This window comes from Cheilinus undulatus, linkage group 9 (assembly GCF_018320785.1).
Source record: "Cheilinus undulatus linkage group 9, ASM1832078v1, whole genome shotgun sequence".
NCBI lineage: Eukaryota > Metazoa > Chordata > Actinopteri > Labriformes > Labridae > Cheilinus > Cheilinus undulatus.
In genome coordinates this window covers 966,984-992,235 of record NC_054873.1, presented here as the reverse complement: position 1 = coordinate 992,235, position 25,252 = coordinate 966,984, and the positions used below count along the sequence as shown (strand labels likewise).

At 40.4% G+C, this 25,252-nt stretch overlaps 1 protein-coding gene across 1 annotated transcript; it reads right to left on the bottom strand.

The window, feature by feature from the left end:
• Nucleotides 1-372: 372 nt before the first annotated feature.
• Nucleotides 373-23,985, bottom strand: nox5 (NADPH oxidase, EF-hand calcium binding domain 5). The gene is made up of 16 exons (XM_041796259.1): nt 23,866-23,985; nt 23,599-23,749; nt 23,026-23,236; nt 22,040-22,277; nt 21,737-21,890; nt 20,469-20,641; nt 20,074-20,256; nt 19,860-19,992; nt 19,582-19,724; nt 17,516-17,710; nt 17,383-17,427; nt 14,794-14,918; nt 14,631-14,715; nt 14,451-14,550; nt 13,874-14,040; nt 373-698 (listed from the first exon to the last, which is right to left on the bottom strand). Exons 1-16 carry the CDS (start codon nt 23,983-23,985, stop codon nt 567-569), a joined length of 2,355 nt encoding a protein of 784 aa, XP_041652193.1. The 3' UTR covers nt 373-566.
• Between the last annotated feature and the right edge of the window lie 1,267 nt (nt 23,986-25,252).

Here is a 25,252-nt window from a genome sequence, read left to right as displayed (position 1 = left end):
TACAGAGGCGGGGTTATTGATCTAACAGAGACGCACAGGGACACCCGGGGCCCTAACCTGGGCCCCTGACCCAGGGCCCTAATCCTGGTCTACCACAGTAAACACACCAAACAAAGAGGAGATAAAGCAGCAGAACAGCAGCTTCCTGTAGACCACTGATCATCAACTGGTGGCCCAAGGGCCATATCGGGGCCCCCAAAGCTTCCTATCCGGCCCCCAGAAAATCATTACATTCAGAAAAGGAGGAAAAGAAGAAGTTGTGATTTTTCAGAGTATCTTTTGGCTTTAAATGTCTGCAGCTGTTAAATCCACCCCAAAATTAATTATATTAAAATAATTTTAGAATGACTGAACATTTGATCTGTTTTTACAAAAAATCACTTGACAGGAAAAGAGGAGAAAATGGGTTAAAAAGTGGCAAAAAATGGATAAAGGAGTGGCATCTTTATCTTCAGCAGTGAGAGAGGAAACGTGATTTACAATATTTACAGTCGAAGCACACTGGAACGTTTATGTACACGAAGAGAAGCTCAGTGACTGAGCAGCCAGACCGCCACTGCACATGCTCAGAAGTTCTCCTTGTAGAAGTTAAAGCCGAAGTGTTCACACTGAGCTTTGATGACTTTAGCCAGAGCCGGAGAGCCGCAGTAAAACACATGGACTTTCCCTTTATTCTCCTCCGACACTTTCTGGAACACCTGGGATACAAAACAAACAAAAGATGAAAAAATACAGTAAAAAACAACAAAAATACAGTCAATACATAAATAAGATAGAGTAAAATAAGTCACACCTAAAACACAAACACAAACAATAGATGAAAAAATACAGTAAAAAAAAACAACAAACAGCAAAAACACAAAAATACAGGTAATAAATAAGATGAATAAAATAAGACACAGCTAAAACACACACAAAAAAAAAAACTTAAAAAAAACACAATAAGATTAAAAAAATGCAAAAAATAAATGGAATAAAACAAGACAGCTTAAGCACAAAAATACAATCAATTAAAAAAATTAATAAAAATAAAAACACAACTTAAAAAGCAGAATACAATACATAATGAATAAAATAAAATATAGAATAAGACATACATAAAAAACACAAAATTTGCAAAAAAATAAAAATAAAAATATAAAATAAGACACATAAAACACAAAAATATACAATTAAAAAGAAAATAAATTTAAAAATCACGAAAAAATACAATTAAAATAAAAATAAACCACAACTAGAGCTCAAAAATATATTTTAAAAATAATAAAAAAAACTAAAACACAAGAACACAATAAATAAAGAAATATAAAATATAAAACAAGACACACAGATAAAAAACAAAAACACACAATTAAATAAAAACAAATATAAAATGAGACACAGATTAAAAAAAATGCAATAAAATAAAAATAGAATATAAAATAAGACACAGATAAAACACAAAAATATGCAGTACACGAGATAAAACACATCTAAAATGCAAAAATACACATTTATATATATATATATATATATAAACAACCACAGAAAAAAAAACACAAAAATACACAATAAAAGAAAAATAATACACACCTGGAGCACAAAAACACAATAAAAAAAAAGACATACTTAAACACAAAAACACGTATTAAAAGAAAAACAATACATATCTGCAGCACAAAAATGTGCATTAAAATAAAATATAAAATAAGACAGATAAAACACAAAAAACACACAACAAAATAAAGATAAAATATAAAATAAGACACACATAAAACTCAATAAATAAAAACATTTAAAAACACACCAAAAACACAAATATATGCAATAAAGAAAACAAAACACATCTAAAATGCAAAAATACCCCCGTGCTTTTATTTTGGACTATTTTGTCCCTTCCTTTTGGATGTAGCCGTGCTTTTATTTTGGACTATTTTGTCCCTTCCTGTTGGATGTAGCCGTGCTTTTATTTTGGACTATTTTGTCCCTTCCTGTTGGATGTAGCCGTGCTTTTATTTTGGACTATTTTGTCCCTTCCTGTAGGATGTAGCCGTGCTTTTATTCTGGACTATTTTGTCCCTTCCTGTCGGACGTAGCTGTGATTTTATTTTGGACTATTTTGTCCCTTCCTGTTCGGATGTAGCCGTGCTTTTATTTTGGACTATTTTGTCCCTTCCTGTTCGGATGTAGCCGTGCTTTTATTTTGGACTATGTTGTCCCTACCTGTTTCGATGGAGCCATGCTTTTATTCTGGACTATTTTGTCCCTTCCTGTTGGATGTAGCCGTGCTTTTATTTTGGACTATTTTGTCCCTTCCTGTCGGATGTAGCCGTGCTTTTATTTTGGACTATTTTGTCCCTTCCTGTTCGGATGTAGCCGTGCTTTTATTTTGGACTATGTTGTCCCTTCCTGTTGGATGTAGCCGTGCTTTTATTTTGGACTATTTTGTCCCTTCCTGTCGGATGTAGCCATGCTTTTATTTTGGACTATTTTGTCCCTTCCTGTTCGGATGTAGCCGTGCTTTTATTCTGGACTATTTTGTCCCTTCCTGTTGGATGTAGCCGTGCTTTTATTTTGGACTATTTTGTCCCTTCCTGTCGGATGTAGCCGTGCTTTTATTTTGGACTATTTTGTCCCTTCCTGTTCGGATGTATCCGTGCTTTTATTTTGGACTATTTTGTCCCTTCCTGTTCGGATGTAGCCGTGCTTTTATTCTGGACTATTTTGTCCCTTCCTGTCGGATGTAGCCGTGTTTTTATTTTGGACTATTTTGTCCCTTCCTGTTCGGATGTAGCCGTGCTTTTATTTTGGAATATTTTGTCCCTTCCTGTTCGGATGTAGCCGTGCTTTTATTTTGGACTATTTTGTCCCTTCCTGTTGGATGTAGCCGTGCTTTTATTTTGGACTATTTTGTCCCTTCCTGTCGGATGTAGCCGTGCTTTTATTTTGGACTATTTTGTCCCTTCCTGTTCGGATGTAGCCGTGCTTTTATTTTGGACTATGTTGTCCCTTCCTGTTGGATGTAGCCGTGCTTTTTTTTTGGACTATGTTGTCCCTTCCTGTCGGATGTAGCCATGCTTTTATTTTGGACTATTTTGTCCCTTCCTGTTCGGATGTAGCCGTGCTTTTATTCTGGACTATTTTGTCCCTTCCTGTTGGATGTAGCCGTGCTTTTATTTTGGACTATTTTGTCCCTTCCTGTCGGATGTAGCCGTGCTTTTATTTTGGACTATTTTGTCCCTTCCTGTTCGGATGTAGCCGTGCTTTTATTCTGGACTATTTTGTCCCTTCCTGTCGGATGTAGCCGTGTTTTTATTTTGGACTATTTTGTCCCTTCCTGTTCGGATGTAGCCGTGCTTTTATTTTGGACTATTTTGTCCCTTCCTGTCGGATGTAGCCGTGCTTTTATTTTGGACTATTTTGTCCCTTCCTGTCGGATGTAGCCGTGTTTTTATTTTGGACTATTTTGTCCCTTCCTGTTGGATGTAGCCGTGCTTTTATTTTGGACTGTTTTGTCCCTTCCTGTTCGGATGTAGCCGTGCTTTTATTTTGGACTGTTTTGTCCCTTCCTGTTCGGATGTAGCCGTGCTTTTATTTTGGACTATTTTGTCCCTTCCTGTTGGATGTAGCCGTGCTTTTATTTTGGACTATTTTGTCCCTTCCTGTTCGGATGTAGCCGTGCTTTTATTTTGGACTATTTTGTCCCTTCCTGTTCAGATGTAGCCATGCTTTTATTTTGGACTATTTTGTCCCTTCCTGTCAGATGTAGCCGTGCTTTTATTTTGGACTATTTTGTCCCTTCCTGTTCAGATGTAGCCGTGCTTTTATTTTGGACTATTTTGTCCCTTCCTGTTGGATGTAGCCGTGCTTTTATTTTGGACTATTTTGTCCCTTCCTGTTCGGATGTAGCCGTGCTTTTATTCTGGACTATTTTGTCCCTTCCTGTTGGATGTAGCCGTGCTTTTATTTTGGACTATTTTGTCCCTTCCTGTTCAGATGTAGCCATGCTTTTATTTTGGACTATTTTGTCCCTTCCTGTTCAGATGTAGCCATGCTTTTATTTTGGACTATTTTGTCCCTTCCTGTCAGATGTAGCCGTGCTTTTATTTTGGACTATTTTGTCCCTTCCTGTTCAGATGTAGCTGTGCTTTAATTTATTTTTTTTTTTTAAAGATTTATTTTTGGCCTTTTTGCCTTTATTTGATAGGACAGTGGATAGAGTCGGAAACAGGGGAGAGAGCGAGGACAGACATGCAGGAAATAGTGCCACGGGCCGGATTCCAACCTGGGTCGCCTGCGTATATGTCATGCACCTTAACCACTCGACTACTGGCACGCCGCGGTGCTTTTATTTTGGACTATGTTGTCCCTTCCTGTTGGATGTAGCCGTGCTTTTATTTTGGACTATGTTGTCCCTTCCTGTCGGATGTAGCCGTGCTTTTATTTTGGACTATGTCGTCCCTTCCTGTTGGATGTAGCCATGCTTTTATTTTGGACTATTTTGTCCCTTCCTGTTGGATGTAGCCGTGCTTTTATTTTGGACTATTTTGTCCCTTCCTGTTGGATGTAGCCGTGCTTTTATTTTGGACTATTTTGTCCCTTCCTGTTCAGATGTAGCCGTGCTTTTATTTTGGACTATTTTGTCCCTTCCTGTTGGATGTAGCCGTGCTTTTATTTTGGACTATTTTGTCCCTTCCTGTAGGATGTAGCCGTGCTTTTATTCTGGACTATTTTGTCCCTTCCTGTCGTACGTAGCTGTGATTTTATTTTGGACTATTTTGTCCCTTCCTGTTCGGATGGAGCCATGCTTTTATTCTGGACTATTTTGTCCCTTCCTGTCGGATGGAGCCATGCTTTTATTCTGGACTATTTTGTCCCTTCCTGTCGGATGGAGCCGTGCTTTTATTCTGGACTATTTTGTCCCTTCCTGTTGGATGTAGCCGTGCTTTTATTTTGGACTATTTTGTCCCTTCCTGTTGGATGTAGCCGTGCTTTTATTTTGGACTATTTTGTCCCTTCCTGTCGGATGTAGCCGTGCTTTTATTTTGGACTATTTTGTCCCTTCCTGTTCGGATGTAGCCGTGCTTTTATTTTGGACTATGTTGTCCCTTCCTGTTCGGATGTAGCCGTGCTTTTATTCTGGACTATTTTGTCCCTTCCTGTTGGATGTAGCCGTGCTTTCATTTTGGACTATTTTGTCCCTTCCTGTTCGGATGTAGCCGTGCTTTTATTTTGGACTATTTGTCCCTTCCTGTCGGATGTAGCCGTGCTTTTATTTTGGACTATTTTGTCCCTTCCTGTTGGATGTAGCCGTGCTTTTATTTTGGACTATTTTGTCCCTTCCTGTCGGATGTAGCAGTGCTTTTATTTTGGACTATTTTGTCCCTTCCTGTCGGATGTAGCAGTGCTTTTATTTTGGACTATTTTGTCCCTTCCTGTCGGATGTAGCAGTGCTTTTATTTTGGACTATTTTGTCCCTTCCTGTCGGATGTAGCAGTGCTTTTATTTTGGACTATTTTGTCCCTTCCTGTCGGATGTAGCCGTGCTTTTATTTTGGACTATGTTGTCCCTTCCTGTCGGATGTAGCCGTGCTTTTATTTTGGGCTATTTTGTCCCTTCCTGTTCAGATGTAGCCATGCTTTTATTTTGGACTATTTTGTCCCTTCCTGTTGGATGTAGCTGTGCTTTTATTTTGGACTATTTTGTCCCGTCGTGTTCAGATGTAGCCGTGCTTTTATTTATTTATTTATTTTAAAGATTTATTTTTGGCCTTTTTGCCTTTATTTGATAGGACAGTGGATAGAGTCGGAAACAGGGGAGAGAGCGAGGAGAGACATGCAGGAAATAGTGCCACGGGCCGGATTCCAACCCGGGTCGCCTGCGTATATGTCATGCGCCTTAACCACTCGACTACCGGCACGCCGCGGTGCTTTTATTTTGGACTATTTTGTCCCTTCTTGTTCGGATGTAGCCGTGCTTTTATTTTGGACTATTTTGTCCCTTCCTGTCGGACGTAGCTGTGCTTTTATTTTGGACTATTTTGTCCCTTCCTGTTCAGATGTAGCTGTGCTTTTATTTTGGACTATTTTGTCCCTTCCTGTTGGATGTAGCCGTGCTTTTATTTTGGACTATTTTGTCCCTTCCTGTTCAGATGTAGCCGTGCTTTTATTTTGGACTATTTTGTCCCTTCCTGTTGGATGTAGCCGTGCTTTTATTTTGGACTATTTTGTCCCTTCTTGTTGGATGTAGCCGTGCTTTTATTTTGGATTATTTTGTCCCCTCCTGTTGGATGTAGCCGTGCTTTTATTTTGGACTATTTTGTCCCTTCCTGTTCGGATGTAGCCGTGCTTTTATTTTGGACTATTTTGTCCCTTCCTGTAGGATGTAGCCGTGCTTTTATTTTGGACTATTTTGTCCCTTCCTGTTCAGATGTAGCCGTGCTTTTATTTTGGACTATTTTGTCCCTTCCTGTTCAGATGTAGCCGTGCTTTTATTTTGGACTATTTTGTCCCTTCCTGTTGGATGTAGCCGTGCTTTTATTTTGGACTATTTTGTCCCTTCCTGTTCGGATGTAGCCGTGCTTTTATTTTGGACTATTTTGTCCCTTCCTGTTCAGATGTAGCCATGCTTTTATTTTGGACTATTTTGTCCCTTCCTGTTGGATGTAGCTGTGCTTTTATTTTGGACTATTTTGTCCCTTCCTGTTCAGATGTAGCCATGCTTTTATTTTGGACTATTTTGTCCCTTCCTGTTGGATGTAGCCGTGCTTTTATTTTGGACTATTTTGTCCCTTCCTGTTCGGATGTAGCCGTGCTTTTATTTTGGACTATTTTGTCCCTTCCTGTTCAGATGTAGCCATGCTTTTATTTTGGACTATTTTGTCCCTTCCTGTTGGATGTAGCCGTGCTTTTATTTTGGACTATTTTGTCCCTTCCTGTTCAGATGTAGCCGTGCTTTTATTTTGGACTATTTTGTCCCTTCCTGTTGGATGTAGCCGTGCTTTTATTTTGGACTATTTTGTCCCTTCCTGTTCGGATGTAGCCGTGCTTTTATTTTGGACTATTTTGTCCCTTCCTGTTGGATGTAGCCGTGCTTTTATTTTGGACTATTTTGTCCCTTCCTGTTCAGATGTAGCCGTGCTTTTATTTTGGACTATTTTGTCCCTTCCTGTTGGATGTAGCCGTGCTTTTATTTTGGACTATTTTGTCCCTTCCTGTTCAGATGTAGCCGTGCTTTTATTTTGGACTATTTTGTCCCTTCCTGTTGGATGTAGCCGTGCTTTTATTTTGGATTATTTTGTCCCCTCCTGTTGGATGTAGCCGTGCTTTTATTTTGGACTATTTTGTCCCTTCCTGTTCGGATGTAGCCGTGCTTTTATTTTGGACTATTTTGTCCCTTCCTGTAGGATGTAGCCGTGCTTTTATTTTGGACTATTTTGTCCCTTCCTGTTCAGATGTAGCCGTGCTTTTATTTTGGACTATTTTGTCCCTTCCTGTTCAGATGTAGCCGTGCTTTTATTTTGGACTATTTTGTCCCTTCCTGTTGGATGTAGCCGTGCTTTTATTTTGGACTATTTTGTCCCTTCCTGTTCGGATGTAGCCGTGCTTTTATTTTGGACTATTTTGTCCCTTCCTGTTCAGATGTAGCCATGCTTTTATTTTGGACTATTTTGTCCCTTCCTGTTGGATGTAGCTGTGCTTTTATTTTGGACTATTTTGTCCCTTCCTGTTCAGATGTAGCCATGCTTTTATTTTGGACTATGTCGTCCCTTCCTGTCAGATGTAGCCGTGCTTTTATTTTGGACTATTTTGTCCCTTCCTGTTCAGATGTAGCCGTGCTTTTATTTTGGACTATTTTGTCCCTTCCTGTTGGATGTAGCCGTGCTTTTATTTTGGACTATTTTGTCCCTTCCTGTTCGGATGTAGCCGTGCTTTTATTTTGGACTATTTTGTCCCTTCCTGTTGGATGTAGCCGTGCTTTTATTTTGGACTATTTTGTCCCTTCCTGTTCAGATGTAGCCATGCTTTTATTTTGGACTATTTTGTCCCTTCCTGTTCAGATGTAGCCATGCTTTTATTTTGGACTATTTTGTCCCTTCCTGTCAGATGTAGCCGTGCTTTTATTTTGGACTATTTTGTCCCTTCCTGTTCAGATGTAGCTGTGCTTTTATTTTGGACTATTTTGTCCCTTCCTGTTGGATGTAGCCGTGCTTTTATTTTGGACTATTTTGTCCCTTCCTGTTCAGATGTAGCCGTGCTTTTATTTTGGACTATTTTGTCCCTTCCTGTTGGATGTAGCCGTGCTTTTATTTTGGACTATTTTGTCCCTTCTTGTTGGATGTAGCCGTGCTTTTATTTTGGATTATTTTGTCCCATTTTGGATTGTTGTAGGATTATTTTGTCCCTTATTTATTTTTTTATTTTATTCCTTTATATTTTTGGATTTATTATTTTGGATTTTGTTATTTTGGACTATTTTGTCCCTTCTTGTTCGGATGTAGCCGTGCTTTTATTTTGGACTATTTTGTCCCTTCCTGTCGGACGTAGCTGTGCTTTTATTTTGGACTATTTTGTCCCTTCCTGTTCAGATGTAGCTGTGCTTTTATTTTGGACTATTTTGTCCCTTCCTGTTGGATGTAGCCGTGCTTTTATTTTGGACTATTTTGTCCCTTCCTGTTCAGATGTAGCCGTGCATTTATTTTGGACTATTTTGTCCCTTCCTGTTGGATGTAGCCGTGCTTTTATTTTGGACTATTTTGTCCCTTCTTGTTGGATGTAGCCGTGCTTTTATTTTGGATTATTTTGTCCCCTCCTGTTGGATGTAGCCGTGCTTTTATTTTGGACTATTTTGTCCCTTCCTGTCGGACGTAGCCGTGCTTTTATTTTGGACTATTTTGTCCCTTCCTGTCGGATGTAGCCGTGCTTTTATTTTGGATTATTTTGTCCCCTCCTGTTGGATGTAGCCATGCTTTTATTTTGGACTATTTTGTCCCTTCCTGTCGGACGTAGCCGTGCTTTTATTTTGGACTATTTTGTCCCTTCCTGTTCAGATGTAGCCGTGCTTTTATTTTGGACTATTTTGTCCCTTCCTGTTCGGATGTAGCCGTGCTTTTATTTTGGACTATTTTGTCCCTTCCTGTCGGATGTAGCCGTGCTTTTATTTTGGACTATTTTGTCCCTTCCTGTTCAGATGTAGCCATGCTTTTATTTTGGACTATTTTGTCCCTTCCTGTTGGATGTAGCTGTGCTTTTATTTTGGACTATTTTGTCCCGTCGTGTTCAGATGTAGCCGTGCTTTTATTTATTTATTTATTTTAAAGATTTATTTTTGGCCTTTTTGCCTTTATTTGATAGGACAGTGGATAGAGTCGGAAACAGGGGAGAGAGCGAGGAGAGACATGCAGGAAATAGTGCCACGGGCCGGATTCCAACCCGGGTCGCCTGCGTATATGTCATGCGCCTTAACCACTCGACTACCGGCACGCCGCGGTGCTTTTATTTTGGACTATTTTGTCCCTTCTTGTTGGATGTAGCCGTGCTTTTATTTTGGACTATTTTGTCCCTTCCTGTCGGACGTAGCCGTGCTTTTATTTTGGACTATTTTGTCCCTTCCTGTTCAGATGTAGCCGTGCTTTTATTTTGGACTATTTTGTCCCTTCCTGTTGGATGTAGCCGTGCTTTTATTTTGGACTATTTTGTCCCTTCCTGTTCAGATGTAGCCGTGCTTTTATTTTGGACTATTTTGTCCCTTCCTGTTCAGATGTAGCCGTGCTTTTATTTTGGACTATTTTGTCCCTTCCTGTTGGATGTAGCCATGCTTTTATTTTGGACTATTTTGTCCCTTCCTGTTGGATGTTGCCGTGCTTTTATTTTGGACTATTTTGTCCCTTCCTGTTCAGATGTAGCCGTGCTTTTATTTTGGACTATTTTGTCCCTTCCTGTTCAGATGTAGCCGTGCTTTTATTTTGGACTATTTTGTCCCTTCCTGTTGGATGTAGCCGTGCTTTTATTTTGGACTATTTTGTCCCTTCCTGTCAGATGTAGCCGTGCTTTTATTTTGGACTATTTTGTCCCTTCCTGTTCAGATGTAGCCGTGCTTTTATTTTGGACTATTTTGTCCCTTCCTGTTGGATGTAGCCGTGCTTTTATTTTGGACTATTTTGTCCCTTCCTGTTCGGATGTAGCCGTGCTTTTATTTTGGACTATTTTGTCCCTTCCTGTTGGATGTAGCCGTGCTTTTATTTTGGAATATTTTGTCCCTTCCTGTTCAGATGTAGCCATGCTTTTATTTTGGACTATTTTGTCCCTTCCTGTTCAGATGTAGCCATGCTTTTATTTTGGACTATTTTGTCCCTTCCTGTCAGATGTAGCCGTGCTTTTATTTTGGACTATTTTGTCCCTTCCTGTTGGATGTAGCCGTGCTTTTATTTTGGACTATTTTGTCCCTTCTTGTTGGATGTAGCCGTGCTTTTATTTTGGATTATTTTGTCCCCTCCTGTTGGATGTAGCCGTGCTTTTATTTTGGACTATTTTGTCCCTTCCTGTTCGGATGTAGCCGTGCTTTTATTTTGGACTATTTTGTCCCTTCCTGTAGGATGTAGCCGTGCTTTTATTTTGGACTATTTTGTCCCTTCCTGTTCAGATGTAGCCGTGCTTTTATTTTGGACTATTTTGTCCCTTCCTGTTCAGATGTAGCCGTGCTTTTATTTTGGACTATTTTGTCCCTTCCTGTTGGATGTAGCCGTGCTTTTATTTTGGACTATTTTGTCCCTTCCTGTTGGATGTAGCCGTGCTTTTATTTTGGACTATTTTGTCCCTTCCTGTTCAGATGTAGCCATGCTTTTATTTTGGACTATTTTGTCCCTTCCTGTTGGATGTAGCTGTGCTTTTATTTTGGACTATTTTGTCCCTTCCTGTTCAGATGTAGCCATGCTTTTATTTTGGACTATTTTGTCCCTTCCTGTCAGATGTAGCCGTGCTTTTATTTTGGACTATTTTGTCCCTTCCTGTTCAGATGTAGCCGTGCTTTTATTTTGGACTATTTTGTCCCTTCCTGTTGGATGTAGCCGTGCTTTTATTTTGGACTATTTTGTCCCTTCCTGTTCGGATGTAGCCGTGCTTTTATTTTGGACTATTTTGTCCCTTCCTGTTGGATGTAGCCGTGCTTTTATTTTGGACTATTTTGTCCCTTCCTGTTCAGATGTAGCCATGCTTTTATTTTGGACTATTTTGTCCCTTCCTGTTCAGATGTAGCCATGCTTTTATTTTGGACTATTTTGTCCCTTCCTGTCAGATGTAGCCGTGCTTTTATTTTGGACTATTTTGTCCCTTCCTGTTCAGATGTAGGATTTTTTAAAGATTTATTTTTGGCCTTTTTGCCTTTATTTTGGATAGGACAGTGGATAGAGTCGGAAAAGGGGAGAGAGCGAGGAGAGACATGCAGGAAATTTGGACTATTTTGGCCCTTACTGTTCGGATGTAGCCGTGCTTTTATTTTGGACTATTTTGTCCCTTCCTGTCAGATGTAGCCGTGCTTTTATTTTGGACTATTTTGTCCCTTCCTGTTCAGATGTAGCTGTGCTTTTATTTTGGACTATTTTGTCCCTTCCTGTTGGATGTAGCCGTGCTTTTATTTTGGACTATTTTGTCCCTTCCTGTTCAGATGTAGCCGTGCTTTTATTTTGGACTATTTTGTCCCTTCCTGTTGGATGTAGCCGTGCTTTTATTTTGGACTATTTTGTCCCTTCTTGTTGGATGTAGCCGTGCTTTTATTTTGGATTATTTTGTCCCCTCCTGTTGGATGTAGCCGTGCTTTTATTTTGGACTATTTTGTCCCTTCCTGTCGGACGTAGCCGTGCTTTTATTTTGGACTATTTTGTCCCTTCCTGTCGGATGTAGCCGTGCTTTTATTTTGGATTATTTTGTCCCCTCCTGTTGGATGTAGCCATGCTTTTATTTTGGACTATTTTGTCCCTTCCTGTCGGACGTAGCCGTGCTTTTATTTTGGACTATTTTGTCCCTTCCTGTTCAGATGTAGCCGTGCTTTTATTTTGGACTATTTTGTCCCTTCCTGTTCGGATGTAGCCGTGCTTTTATTTTGGACTATTTTGTCCCTTCCTGTCGGATGTAGCCGTGCTTTTATTTTGGACTATTTTGTCCCTTCCTGTTCAGATGTAGCCATGCTTTTATTTTGGACTATTTTGTCCCTTCCTGTTGGATGTAGCTGTGCTTTTATTTTGGACTATTTTGTCCCGTCGTGTTCAGATGTAGCCGTGCTTTATTTATTTATTTTTTTGGATTTATTTTGTCCCTTCCTGTTGGATGTAGCTGTGCTTTTATTTTGAGAAGAGAAAGGATTATTGAGAGACATGCAGGTTTGGACTATTTTGTCCCTTCTTGTTGGATGTAGCCGTGCTTTTATTTTGGACTATTTTGTCCCTTCCTGTCGGACGTAGCCGTGCTTTTATTTTGGACTATTTTGTCCCTTCCTGTTCAGATGTAGCCGTGCTTTTATTTTGGACTATTTTGTCCCTTCCTGTTGGATGTAGCCGTGCTTTTATTTTGGACTATTTTGTCCCTTCCTGTTCAGATGTAGCCGTGCTTTTATTTTGGACTATTTTGTCCCTTCCTGTTCAGATGTAGCCGTGCTTTTATTTTGGACTATTTTGTCCCTTCCTGTTGGATGTAGCCATGCTTTTATTTTGGACTATTTTGTCCCTTCCTGTTGGATGTTGCCGTGCTTTTATTTTGGACTATTTTGTCCCTTCCTGTTCGGATGTAGCCGTGCTTTTATTTTGGACTATTTTGTCCCTTCCTGTTGGATGTAGCCGTGCTTTTATTTTGGACTATTTTGTCCCTTCCTGTTCAGATGTAGCCGTGCTTTTATTTTGGACTATTTTGTCCCTTCCTGTTCAGATGTAGCCGTGCTTTTATTTTGGACTATTTTGTCCCTTCCTGTTGGATGTAGCCGTGCTTTTATTTTGGACTATTTTGTCCCTTCCTGTTCGGATGTAGCCGTGCTTTTATTTTGGACTATTTTGTCCCTTCCTGTCAGATGTAGCCGTGCTTTTATTTTGGACTATTTTGTCCCTTCCTGTTCGGATGTAGCCGTGCTTTTATTTTGGACTATTTTGTCCCTACCTGTCTTATTTTGGACTATTTTGTCCCTTCCTGTCGGACGTAGCCATGCTTTTATTTTGGACTATTTTGTCCCTTCCTGTTCGGATGTAGCCGTGCTTTTATTTTGGACTATTTTGTCCCTTCCTGTTCGGATGTAGCCGTGCTTTTATTTTGGACTATTTTGTCCCTTCCTGTTCGGATGTAGCCGTGCTTTTATTTTGGACTATTTTGTCCCTTCCTGTCGGACGTAGCCGTGCTTTTATTTTGGACTATTTTGTCCCTTCCTGTCGGACGTAGCCGTGCTTTTATTTTGGACTATTTTGTCCCTTCTTGTTGGATGTAGCCGTGCTTTTATTTTGGACTATTTTGTCCCTTCCTGTTGGATGTAGCCGTGCTTTTATTTTGGATTATTTTGTCCCCTCCTGTTGGATGTAGCCGTGCTTTTATTTTGGACTATTTTGTCCCTTCCTGTCGGACGTAGCCGTGCTTTTATTTTGGACTATTTTGTCCCTTCCTGTTCAGATGTAGCCGTGCTTTTATTTTGGACTATTTTGTCCCTTCCTGTTGGATGTAGCCGTGCTTTTATTTTGGACTATTTTGTCCCTTCCTGTTGGATGTAGCTGTGCTTTTATTTTGAAAGAGAATCAGGAACTTTGAAACCATGGCATGAACTCAGAAGAACTGCTCTGTTGTTAACGGAACAGCTGAATCAGTCTCTAAATCTAGACCCTCACAGTGGCCCCGCCCTCTTTAGCAGGTCTGAGCCCTGGGCTTACCTTCCCCCACTCAGGTCTGCCAGGCTGAGTCCTCGTCCTCAGTCCGGTGATGGAGTCTCTCTTCTCCTTCTTGGCCAGCAGGTCCAGCGCCATCTGCAGGCCAATGGCCTTCATGTCATTCTTACTGAGCGCTGATGTCATGTACATGTGCATCTCTAGGAAGCGTCCTGCAAGACGGCACGGAGGGTTTATTTCACTCTGGTTATCAGGACTGTCATAGACCGTTTACTACAATAATACTCAAGGTTAGGGTTAAAGGTTAGGTACTCAAAGTGCGGCTGTTTCATGTCTTCATTTGCAATATTATTCCCTTTTTTGACACTTTTATCCTGCTTGTAGCATTTTTTTTTACCCCATTTTGCCTATTTTTGCACTCCTCACCCATTTCAGTTGCCTTTTGCAATTAAATGCTACGTTTTTCCCATTTTGCCACTCTCTGATGCGTTTTGCCAACTGTCCCACCCTTTTGCTGATTTTTGCCCATATTAGTCACTTTTCACTCATTTCTCTCCCAGTGTTTACTGCTTGTTGACCATTTTTGCCACCTTTAACCTATTTTAATTGCCACTTTTCTGACCTTCAGGCTCCTCGTCGGCCTGGTCCATCTCCAGTTTGGTCAGTAAGCTGACGAACCACTCGAAGGACTTCTGGTCTCTGTTGATCCAGATAAAGTCCACCTGTAGAAGACGCCTGTTTGATAATTAATCATTAAATTAGAGTAGAACCCGTCAAACCCACGCCGGCCGTGACCTTTTACCTTCCGTAGCTTCATCTCGCTGTCCTTGATGTTTTCACACCAGGAGTAGTTACAGCTGGGACAGTTCTGCTTCCTCCGCCGGTACCTACCACACCAAACAGACCAACATCACTCTCGGTTACCATGGAGCTGTGAGGACCTCAGAAGGGGGCATGGCTCTCACCTGTACATGATGCTCTGCAGGATGGAGGCGAACGGCGTGATCCCGATACCGGCTCCAATCAGAACGGCGTGCTCGGAGGCAAAAATCTGTCGCGTTGGAGTCCCGTACGGACCGTCTACATAACACTGACACACAGAATCATCCAGAACACTGTTAGAAAAAGATCTGAAAGTGCTTTTAACGGAGGAGCACAAAAGTCAAACATGAACAAAAGACTGCAAGAATTCTTCTTTTAACTGACTCTGACAGAGAAAATTCTAATTTACAAAAAACCCAAATCTTCACAGTATTCCAATAATATTAAACAAAACTCTGAGAAAAGGTTTCAGGATTTTATTGGAAAAAATCTTTAAACAGATAGAAAATAAATAAAATTAAATATTCAAAATAGAAAAAATTTGCAATTCAAAAAGAGAAATGTACCCCAACGCCCTCCTTTAATGACGGCTTTTTAAATATGCGGACTGATAATGCTGATACCAGCTGTGCAGCCGTCCATATTTAAGACACTAGGTGGCGCCAAAGTCACATCTGTCATGTCGATAAAGGAAAAAGAAAGACTAAAATAAAAAGGAAAAAGGAAACATAACATTTCTGCCTACAAAGAAAAGAAGTCTAGCAGTACTCTTTTGTGATTTTTATGCTGGAGAAAAATCTTTAAACATATCTAAACGTAAAAAAAATAACCTCAGTTAAAACTAGAAATAATACTGAATTTCAAAAAAAAAAAAAAAAAAAATTATTAAATTAAAATCTACAAAGAAAAAAGGCAAAATACAAACTACAACAAAAAAAATCATGATTTTAAAAAGCTAAATTTTAGTTAAAAAAACACAGTAAAAATGAATAAATTCCAAATCAATTCACCTTCATTAGTGGGACTCTGAATCATTCCTATACATATTTTTAAAACTGTTGAATAATTATTTTATTGTGATATTATTAAGCCATGCAGCCTTCCTTACAGCACAACTAGGTGGCACCAAAGTCACATTTGTTGTGTCCAAATAAAAGACGAAAGACTGAAATGAAAATGGAAAAGTAAATGAATTTTGACCTTCACATACAGTTCTTAACAAATGTATCAGCCCAGCTGTCATCTCTGTCTCAGAGACCATCCAGCATCATGAAGTGCTTTAATGCGGACTCTTTCATTTTCAGTCAGCTCTCCAAGTTTAACTATTTTGAACAGGAATGAGGAATTTCAAACTGAATTCACCCAAATCTGAGCCGGCTCACTGGGCTTCTCTGAGAAGTCAGAAATGAATCAAGCATAACATTCAACCACTAAAACTCATTTTTCTGTTCAGTAATGACAGTAAATAACTATAATCTGACATATTAATCAGAAATATTCATGTGCTTTACTATTTTTCAGTTTTTTTGTAAATCAGTAAATTTGAAAATTCATGGATAACAATAATAATTCTATTTTAGCATTAAAAATATCATCTGGGTTAAAGAGCTTCTACATATTGGAGTATTAACCATTGCAGAAACATCAAAAATGATTTTAGTAATTACCAATGCTGTTAATTTAGGGCAGCTGTGGCAGAAACCTGACTGTGGTTAGGGTTAGGGTGGGCTAATACATTTGTTAAGCACTGTATGTATATATAAAGGCTGGCATTAAAGGCTGGCATTAAATTTTAAAGTTCTTTTTGATTTTGCAGAGGAAAAAAAATCTTCAAAGAGACATTAACATATGAATAACATCAGATGAACAATATTATTTGAAGAATAAAACTAAAATATAATTTCACAATAAGAAATGGATGAACGAAAATCCCCAAAGAAAAAAAGGCAAAAAATAAACTACAACAAAAACAAAATCATATTTTCAAAAACCTAAATTCTTCATTTAAAAATGTTTTAAATCAAGAACCCTCATATCAGATCACTTTTGTTTATGTGACCCTGAATTTTTCCTGTCAGAATGCTTTTATAAAACCTGATTTTATTTCAATTATTAAACCATGTAGCCTTCCTTATCCACCTGTAGGTGGCACCAAAGTCGCATTGTTAAAATGAATCCTCTCTGATGTTTAATGATGTTCTATTAATGCAAAAACTACTTCTCCCATGTTATGTTATATACTGCTAATTGAGTTCTTATATTACATCAAATATTTCCAACAGTTTTCCAGAAATCCTTCATTTTTAAACTGTAAAAGGACCAATCATGTTAAGGTGACGCCCCTCTAGGTGTTTCCAGGCTGAGGAGAAACCCGCCCACTGCTCACCCGACCTCTGCTGTTTACCTCTTTGAACTGAGGACTCTCTCCATGAGACGCACCAAACAGGAAACACTGGTTTAGGTGTCATGGTTAAATGTTTAGAATGAGGGAGAAAAGCTGTTAAAAGGAGCCTTCATGAATGCTCAGCTTTTCTTTCCCTCTATGTAAAACTCATCAGTGAAACTAAAACTATAGTTTTACATCTACACCTGATGAGTCAGGGTCTGATTGATCAGAGTGGGTCTGCTCATCATTAAGTGAGCGCCCCCTGGTGGAGGAATTTCCACCCTGTTTTTAACCTGAGCTCTACGGTGGCCCTGAATGATGATGGTGGTGGTGTGGTTGTTTGTACCTTGATGTTACAGAATCGATGATTCTCTCCAAACTTGGCAGAAACCTGCAGAGTAAAGAAACATAAATACTTTTAAAAGTTTATTTATCGTTCTAATGTTACGGTATTATTAAAATTACATTAATCTCCTGACCTCTCTGGTGGGAGGAGCCTCTCCTCTCTCAGCTGGCCCCAGCTCATCCTGAGGCTCCGCCTGTCCCAGGGATCCCGGTGCTGATGGCGGGGTGATGTCTGTTAGCGAGCCGTTCTGACGGTACATCATCAGCTCAACGGCGTCATCCTCGTTAGACGCTACAGCGCCACCGTCTGATGAGCTGAACAAATCCTCCTGGGAGGAAAATTCACATCAGGAACGTTTTATATGTTTGATGACATCATCTTTACAGTGTAGGATGGAATGTTTTATAAGATTGATGACATCTTTACAGGGAAGGATGGAATGTTTTATAAGATTGATGACATCATCTTTAAAGGGAAGGATGGAATGTTTTATAAGATTGATGACATCTTTACAGGGAAGGATGGAATGTTTTATAAGATTGATGACATCATCTTTAAAGGGAAGGATGGAAGGTTTTATAAGATTGATGACATCATCTTTAAAGGGAAGGATGGAATGTTTTATAAAATTGATGACATCTTTACAGGGTAGGATGGAATGTTTTATAAGATTGATGACATCATCTTTAAAGGGAAGGATGGAATGTTTTATAAGATTGATGACATCATCTTTAAAGGAAAGGATAGAATGTTTTATAAGATTGATGACATCATCTTTAACGGGAAGGATGGAATGTTTTATAAGATTGATGACATCATCTTTACTGGGAAGGATGGAATGTTTTATAAGATTGATGACATCATCTTTAACGGGAAGGATGGAATGTTTTATAAGATTGATGACATCTTTACAGGGAAGGATGGAATGTTTTATAAGATTGATGACATCATCTTTAAAGGGAAGGATGGAATGTTTTATAAGATTGATGACATCATCTTAAATGGGAAGGATAGAATGTTTTATAAGATTGATGACATCATCTTTAAAGGGAAGGATGGAATGTTTTATAAGATTGATGACATCATCTTTAACGGGAAGGATGGAATGTTTTATAAGATTGATGACATCATCTTTACTGGGAAGGATGGAATGTTTTATAAGATTGATGACATCATCTTTAAAGGGAAGGATGGAATGTTTTATAAGATTGATGACATCATCTTTAACGGGAAGGATGGAATGTTTTATAAGATTGATGACATCTTTACAGGGAATGATGGAATGTTTTATAAGATTGATGACATCATCTTTAAAGGGAAGGATGGAATGTTTTATAAGATTGATGACATCATCTTAAATGGGAAGGATGGGATGTTTCATAAGATTGATGACATCATCTTTAAAGGGAAGGATGGAATGTTTTATAAGATTGATGACATCATCTTTACAGGGTAGGATGGAGTGTTTTATAAGATTGATGACATCATCTTTAAAGGGAAGGATGGAATGTTTCATAAGATTGATGACATCATCTCTAACAGGAAGGATGGAATGTTTTATAAGATTGATGACATCATCTTTAACGGGAAGGATGGAATGTTTTATAAGATTGATGACATCATCTTTAACGGGAAGGATGGAATGTTTTATAAGATTGATGACATCATCTATAACGGGAAGGATGGAATGTTTTATAAGATTGATGACATCATCTTTAAAGGGAAGGATGGAATGTTTCATAAGATTGATGACATCATCTTTACTGGGTAGGATGGAATGTTTTATAAGATTGATGACATCATCTTTACAGGGAAGGATGGAATGTTTCATAAGATTGATGACATCATCTTTACAGGGAAGGATGGAATGTTAGTGAAGCTGGGGATGTTGGGGCCTTTTTTCCCCCATTTTTACCAGTAGTAGACCTTAGAAGGAAACTTTTGTAAATTGGGGGAAACTGGTGTGGAGCACTCCTCATCCTCACTAGTCAACATGAGTGAAAGGCAGTTTTTAAGTCTGTGCTGTAACACCAGAGGTGAGTACCGGTCAGCCTGAGAGGACAGATGAGTTCATGTTTGTTTCAAAGGTCGCTCCAGCTGAAGCCTTTATGGTTGCTGATCTGGTCTCTAACATAAACCCATGCTAATGTCTGCTTAAACCTGTCCAGTGTACCTGTCTGTGCTCAGGTGTGCTCATACCTGGGCTCTGAGCAGCTGGCGGCGGTTCCTCAGACTCGTGGCGAGCCTCTTGGGGCTGACCGTCTCCTTCTCTGGCTCTCTGAAGTATTCATATAGACGGTTGGTCCACTGACCCATGGAGCGGATGTGAAGCCAGAGAGAGTCTGAAAACCAAACAACAACCTGACTCTCAGTAACGCTGGCATGTTAGTTTTATTTCAGTCACCTGACAGGAAGTGGAGTGGTGACCTGAAACCGTCACCACTGGGATCCCAGCAGGGACGGTCCAGATCTGGTACCTGACTGCTCCGGGGCGCTGCTGATGGTGAACGGGTGCCACTCGTACTTGGCGATGACGGGGATGTTGATGTAGACGTAATCTCCAGGTTTGAAATGGAAGAACTGAGGACGCTTGATCACCAGGTGGGTCACCTGTAGGCAGATAAAGGACACGTCCGTCATATTTATAGATGTTTGATACTTATACTGCTCTCCTGTAGGTGTCTGTGTGACCTTGGACGGCAGCAGGTTGACCTCCACGATGTAGAGCCCGCCCATACGAGACACGGCGATCCCGATGATCTTCTCCAGCAGGAAAAGCAGACCAGGAACCACAAACCACTTCCAGAAGTTTGCACAGTGGACCACGAGCAGAGACCACACCCACACGTAGGACAGGTGAGACCAGTAAAACACCTGCAGGGAAAAAGACAATCACGCTGATCTATACCACTCCTCCTCCTCTGATTGGTCAGAGAGGACGCCGCCTGTGTGGGCAGCTCTGGTGTCTACAGAGAAGTCTGAGTGTGACAGAAGGCTGGCTCGTTTTTGTTTGTGGTGTTAGCGAGCAGTGAACACTAGAGGGAGCCAGACACACACTAAACCCTGCACACAGCCTCTGGACCGACCTCGAAGTGTCCGCTGCGGCGTACGAATGTGCTGGAGCAGAGCACCATCAGACAGATCACCACCTGCAGGACCACGCCGGTCACCGACGCCGTCCCCTTTATCCAGCCAATCCCAGGCCGCGTGGTCAGCAGGTACTCCCAGAGACTGAACTCCCCGCTCTGAGACAGCTGCACTGAAACACAGAGACACAGATCCACAACCATGAGTCCACAGAGACACAGATCCACAACCATGAGTCCACAGAGACACAGATCCACAACCATGAGTCCACAGAGACACAGATCCACAACCATGAGTCCAGAGAGACACAGATCCACAACCATGAGTCCACAGAGACACAGATCCACAACCATGAGTCCACAGAGACACAGATCCACAACCATGAGTCCAGAGAGACACAGATCCACAACCATGAGTCCACAGAGACACAGATCCACAACCATGAGTCCACAGAGACACAGATCCACAACCATGAGTCCACAGAGACACAGATCCACAACCATGAGTCCACAGAGACACAGATCCACAACCATGAGTCCACAGAGACACAGATCCACAACCATGAGTCCACAGAGACACAGATCCACAACCATGAGTCCACAGAGACACAGATCCACAACCATGAGTCCACAGAGACACAGATCCACAACCATGAGTCCACAGAGACACAGATCCACAACCATGAGTCCACAGAGACACAGATCCACAACCATGAGTCCACAGAGACACAGATCCACAACCATGAGTCCAGAGAGACACAGATCCACAACCATGAGTCCACAGAGACACAGATCCAAACCATGAGTCCACAGAGACACAGATCCACAACCATGAGTCCAGAGAGACACAGATCCACAACCATGAGTCCACAGAGACACAGATCCACAACCATGAGTCCACAGAGACACAGATCCACAACCATGAGTCCACAGAGACACAGATCCACAACCATGAGTCCAGAGAGACACAGATCCACAACCATGAGTCCACAGAGACACAGATCCACAACCATGAGTCCAGAGAGACACAGATCCACAACCATGAGTCAACAGAGACACAGATCCACAACCATGAGTCCACAGAGACACAGATCCACAACCATGAGTCCAGAGAGACAGATGGCTGCTGATCTTCAGGACTCATAGAGTCTGGTTTGAGGAGACAGGTGTCTCAGACCTTATTGGTCACTGTGGTCTAAGCCTCTCTACAGGATAACTGCACCTCTAGCGCCACCCAGAGTCCAATCACTGTCATGTAGTTTTAGTACCAAAGTTGCAGACGTGTGCGGTCGTGTGCAGTAGTGTGTAGCAGAGGATGGCGTAGCCCACGATCTGATGAAGGAGGATGTTCTGGTCCAGAGGAAGGACCCGGACCACCCAGGTAGCCCTTAGCCAGGTGAGACAGCGCCGCAGCATCAGCACCTCAAAACACAGCAGACAAAGTTTACACATTTTATCATCAGGTAACTCTAAAACGTTCAACTTCCTGTCTGTCTTTTCAAAATAAAATGATATTTAACAGAGCAGTAAATGAAGACCTCTGTGAACTAAATCCTGATCCCTCTGGTTACCATGACGAAGGTGCAGTTGAAGTTCAGACACTGGCCGCAGCCTTTGGCCACCATGAACCAGGCGCCGCCGTGTTGGTGCTGCAGCATGGCGCCGATGAAGAGCAGCAGGCTGAGGACGGCGTACAGACACAGAAACAGAAGCTTCCGGCTGTTATTGTGCCAGTACGCCCGGGTCAGGTAGCGAGGGGCATGGCGCTTCTTCTGGTCCATGTCGGGGGGCTTCAACCAGTTCGCTGCACTGGGGGGGGGGGGGGGGGGTAAAAAAATGGAGTAAAAAACTCTGAAATAGTACCAGATAAAAGCAGAATGGAGAACTAAACAATTATGTAAAAAGTCAAGAGAATATAATAAGTTCTATATACTCTGATAAATAATCAGAATATATAGAATTTAAATGTTAATAATAGAACAAAAAATGGCAACAAAAATCTCAACAAACCCATTAAAAAAAACAAATTTGATAAAAATATTCACTAAAACCTTCACAATAATATCAGGAAACTGCAAATGAAAAAATATTGAATTAAAACAATACAATTAAAATAACCTAAATTAAAATATATAAAAATCTGTTATATAAACCTATAAAATATTAAAAGAGAACTAAAAAAGATACAAAATAATAAAATAAATAATCAATCAGTTATTAAGTTATTAAAATTTTATTTTAAAAATTTAGAATATAAAAAGGCAAAAAAATATACAAAAAAGAATCAAAAACTAATCAAGAAGGCTGAATTAAAATAATAAAAATGTAAATCCCTAAAAAAAATCAAAAATTAAAAATGCTAATAAAAGTCTAAGAGGACAAATAAATAACAGAAGTTTAAAATGAACAGCAAAAATAAAATAAATAAATAAATATCAGTATCAGAGGACAGAGTGATGTTTTTCTTTGTTATTGTCAATAATGAAAGCTTCTCGTCCAATCAGATCACTCCATTAGAACCCCTATAATAAAACATTAAAGTCACATGTTCTCTTGCCTGATGGTGAGGTTCTCCATGACTTCTGGAAAGTTCTCCAGCTCTGCCTTCAGCTCCTCAAAGGTGATGGCTCCACTGTTGTCTTTATCGGCCGACTCAAACAGCGCCAGCGTCAGGTCATCCAGCTTCTCCTCCGGCAGAGAGATGGCGCTCTCACGCAGACATGACTTCAGGACGGTCCGCAGCTCGTCGGGGTCGATGGAGCCGCTGCCTAAAGAAAAAAACACTTTAAACATCCAGGGTTCAGACGTCTGTAACAAATTAAGAAACATTACAACAACATAAGTTAGCATTTTTGGAGCGTTTTGAGTTTGAACTGTAAGTTCTGTGAAATTCTGATCTCATCCTGACGGCTACGGGGTTAAAAAATAAATACGCGAGTATGAATCTCACAAAAAAAGCTCTAACACTGATATTTCTGTTTAAATCTGTTCTCCTTTCATGCTCCCTGGAGCTTCTCCAAAAGAATTCTGGGAAATGTAGGATATATCTGAGGAGCACTAGCCTCAAAGTGAACTAGACTGACACGGGTATGTGGTCCTTGTGGTCCTCATGTGTTAGTGTGTGTTTTACCGTCCACATCGTAGACCTGGAACAGGAACTTGAGTTTGTCGGTCTCGGTGCCGTGGATCAGGAGTTCTAGAGCCTCCAGCAGCTCGTCCAGACTGATGGAGCTGCTGCCGTCGGAGTCGAAGAGAGCGAAGAAACGCTCGGCGAAGAAAGACTGAAGACGACCACGCCCATCGTTAAAATACATGTGACAGGGTTATCGGTTTAGTAAATGCAGGCACCTCAGTGATAAAACTACGTATGGCACCTTTAAAGACAGGACTTTCTGACCTCTTTGACCTTCAGCGCCGTCTTGAACTCGTTGATGTCGATCTCTTTGTCGTCTCCAGCGATGCTCTCAAACTGTTTGGTGACCCACTCCAGCCAGCGGGCGTCCTCGTCCAGACTCATGCTGCCGGCCTCTGGAGGAGAGTAGACGGGTTAACGTCGGTAGTTCTCCTCTAGAGCTCAGAGCTTTGGTTTAAGACGATTGCTAGCTTTAGTGAGAGGCTGTTTCCCTGGTCTGTGGAGTTCCTCAGGGCTCCATCCTGGATCCTCTTTTATTCACTGATGAGGGCTCATTATCTGTTTGCATTCATTAAACCTGGAGAACTTCAATCTGAACATTTTTCATCAAACTCATGTTGAGATTAGTAATCTGGATGTCTAAGAATCTACTATGTTCACTAAGACCTAGAGTCGTTTTGGTGTTTGATTTCCTGACCTTATTCCACTTTATTTCAGAAGGTGGCTGTAATGATCTTTGAAGCTGGTGTCAATAAAAACTATAAAAAGAAGGGATATAATTAACTTCTACACCCTAAACTTCACCTCGAACCGTTTCAGCTTCAGGTATGTCCTGCTGCATCGGATAAACATCGGAACATTCTAGAGAACGGATAAATGAGACGTCAAAATGAGATGGTCGTGCAAAAGAGCAGAAGACAGCAGCACTACATGTAAATACAATCATGCATGCGTTACAATGGATGTGAACCTGAACCTCTCCAGTCATCATCCCAACCTTCAAACCTGCTCTCTTCTGGGACTTTAACAGGGTCAAAATATAAAGATAAAAATAGCTCTGCAAAAAATAAAGAAATACCTCAAGGAAGATCAAATTGATGAATTTAATGATGGAGCGTGGGCATTGGCATTGGAAAATGACATCTTCAAAGGCAAGGTTTGAATGATTCACTGGAATTAAAAAGATGACATCATCTTCAAAGGCAAGGTCTGAATGATTCATTGGCATTAAAAGATGACATCATCTTCAAAGGCAAGGTCTGAATGATTCACTGGAATTAAAAGATGACATCTTCAAAGGCAAGGTCTGAATGATTCACTGGAATTAAAAGATGACATCTTCAAAGGCAAGGTTGGAATGTTTCATTGGCATTAAAAAGATGACATCATCTTCAAAGGCAAGGTCTGAATGATTCACTGGAATTAAAAGATGACATCTTCAAAGGCAAGGTTGGAATGTTTCATTGGCATTAAAAAGATGACATCATCTTCAAAGGCAAGGTCTGAATGATTCACTGGAATTAAACGGATGATGATGCCATCTTCAAAAGCAAGGGTGTAATGTTTCATTAGCATTTAAAAGGTGACATCAATTTTGAAGGAAAATGAATGTTTTATTTGCAATAGAAGGTCAATGTCATCTTTCAAAGGC

Coding starts and splice junctions, on each gene's coding strand:
- nox5 (XM_041796259.1), bottom strand. CDS start 23,985: ATGAGTCTGGACGAGGACGCCCGCTGGCTGGAGTGGGTCACCAAACAG. Junction 21,891..22,039: donor TCAACTGCACCTTCGTCATG/GTAACCAGAGGG, acceptor CTGTGTTTTGAG/GTGCTGATGCTGCGGCGCTG. Junction 19,993..20,073: donor TCAACCTGCTGCCGTCCAAG/GTCACACAGACA, acceptor ATCTGCCTACAG/GTGACCCACCTGGTGATCAA.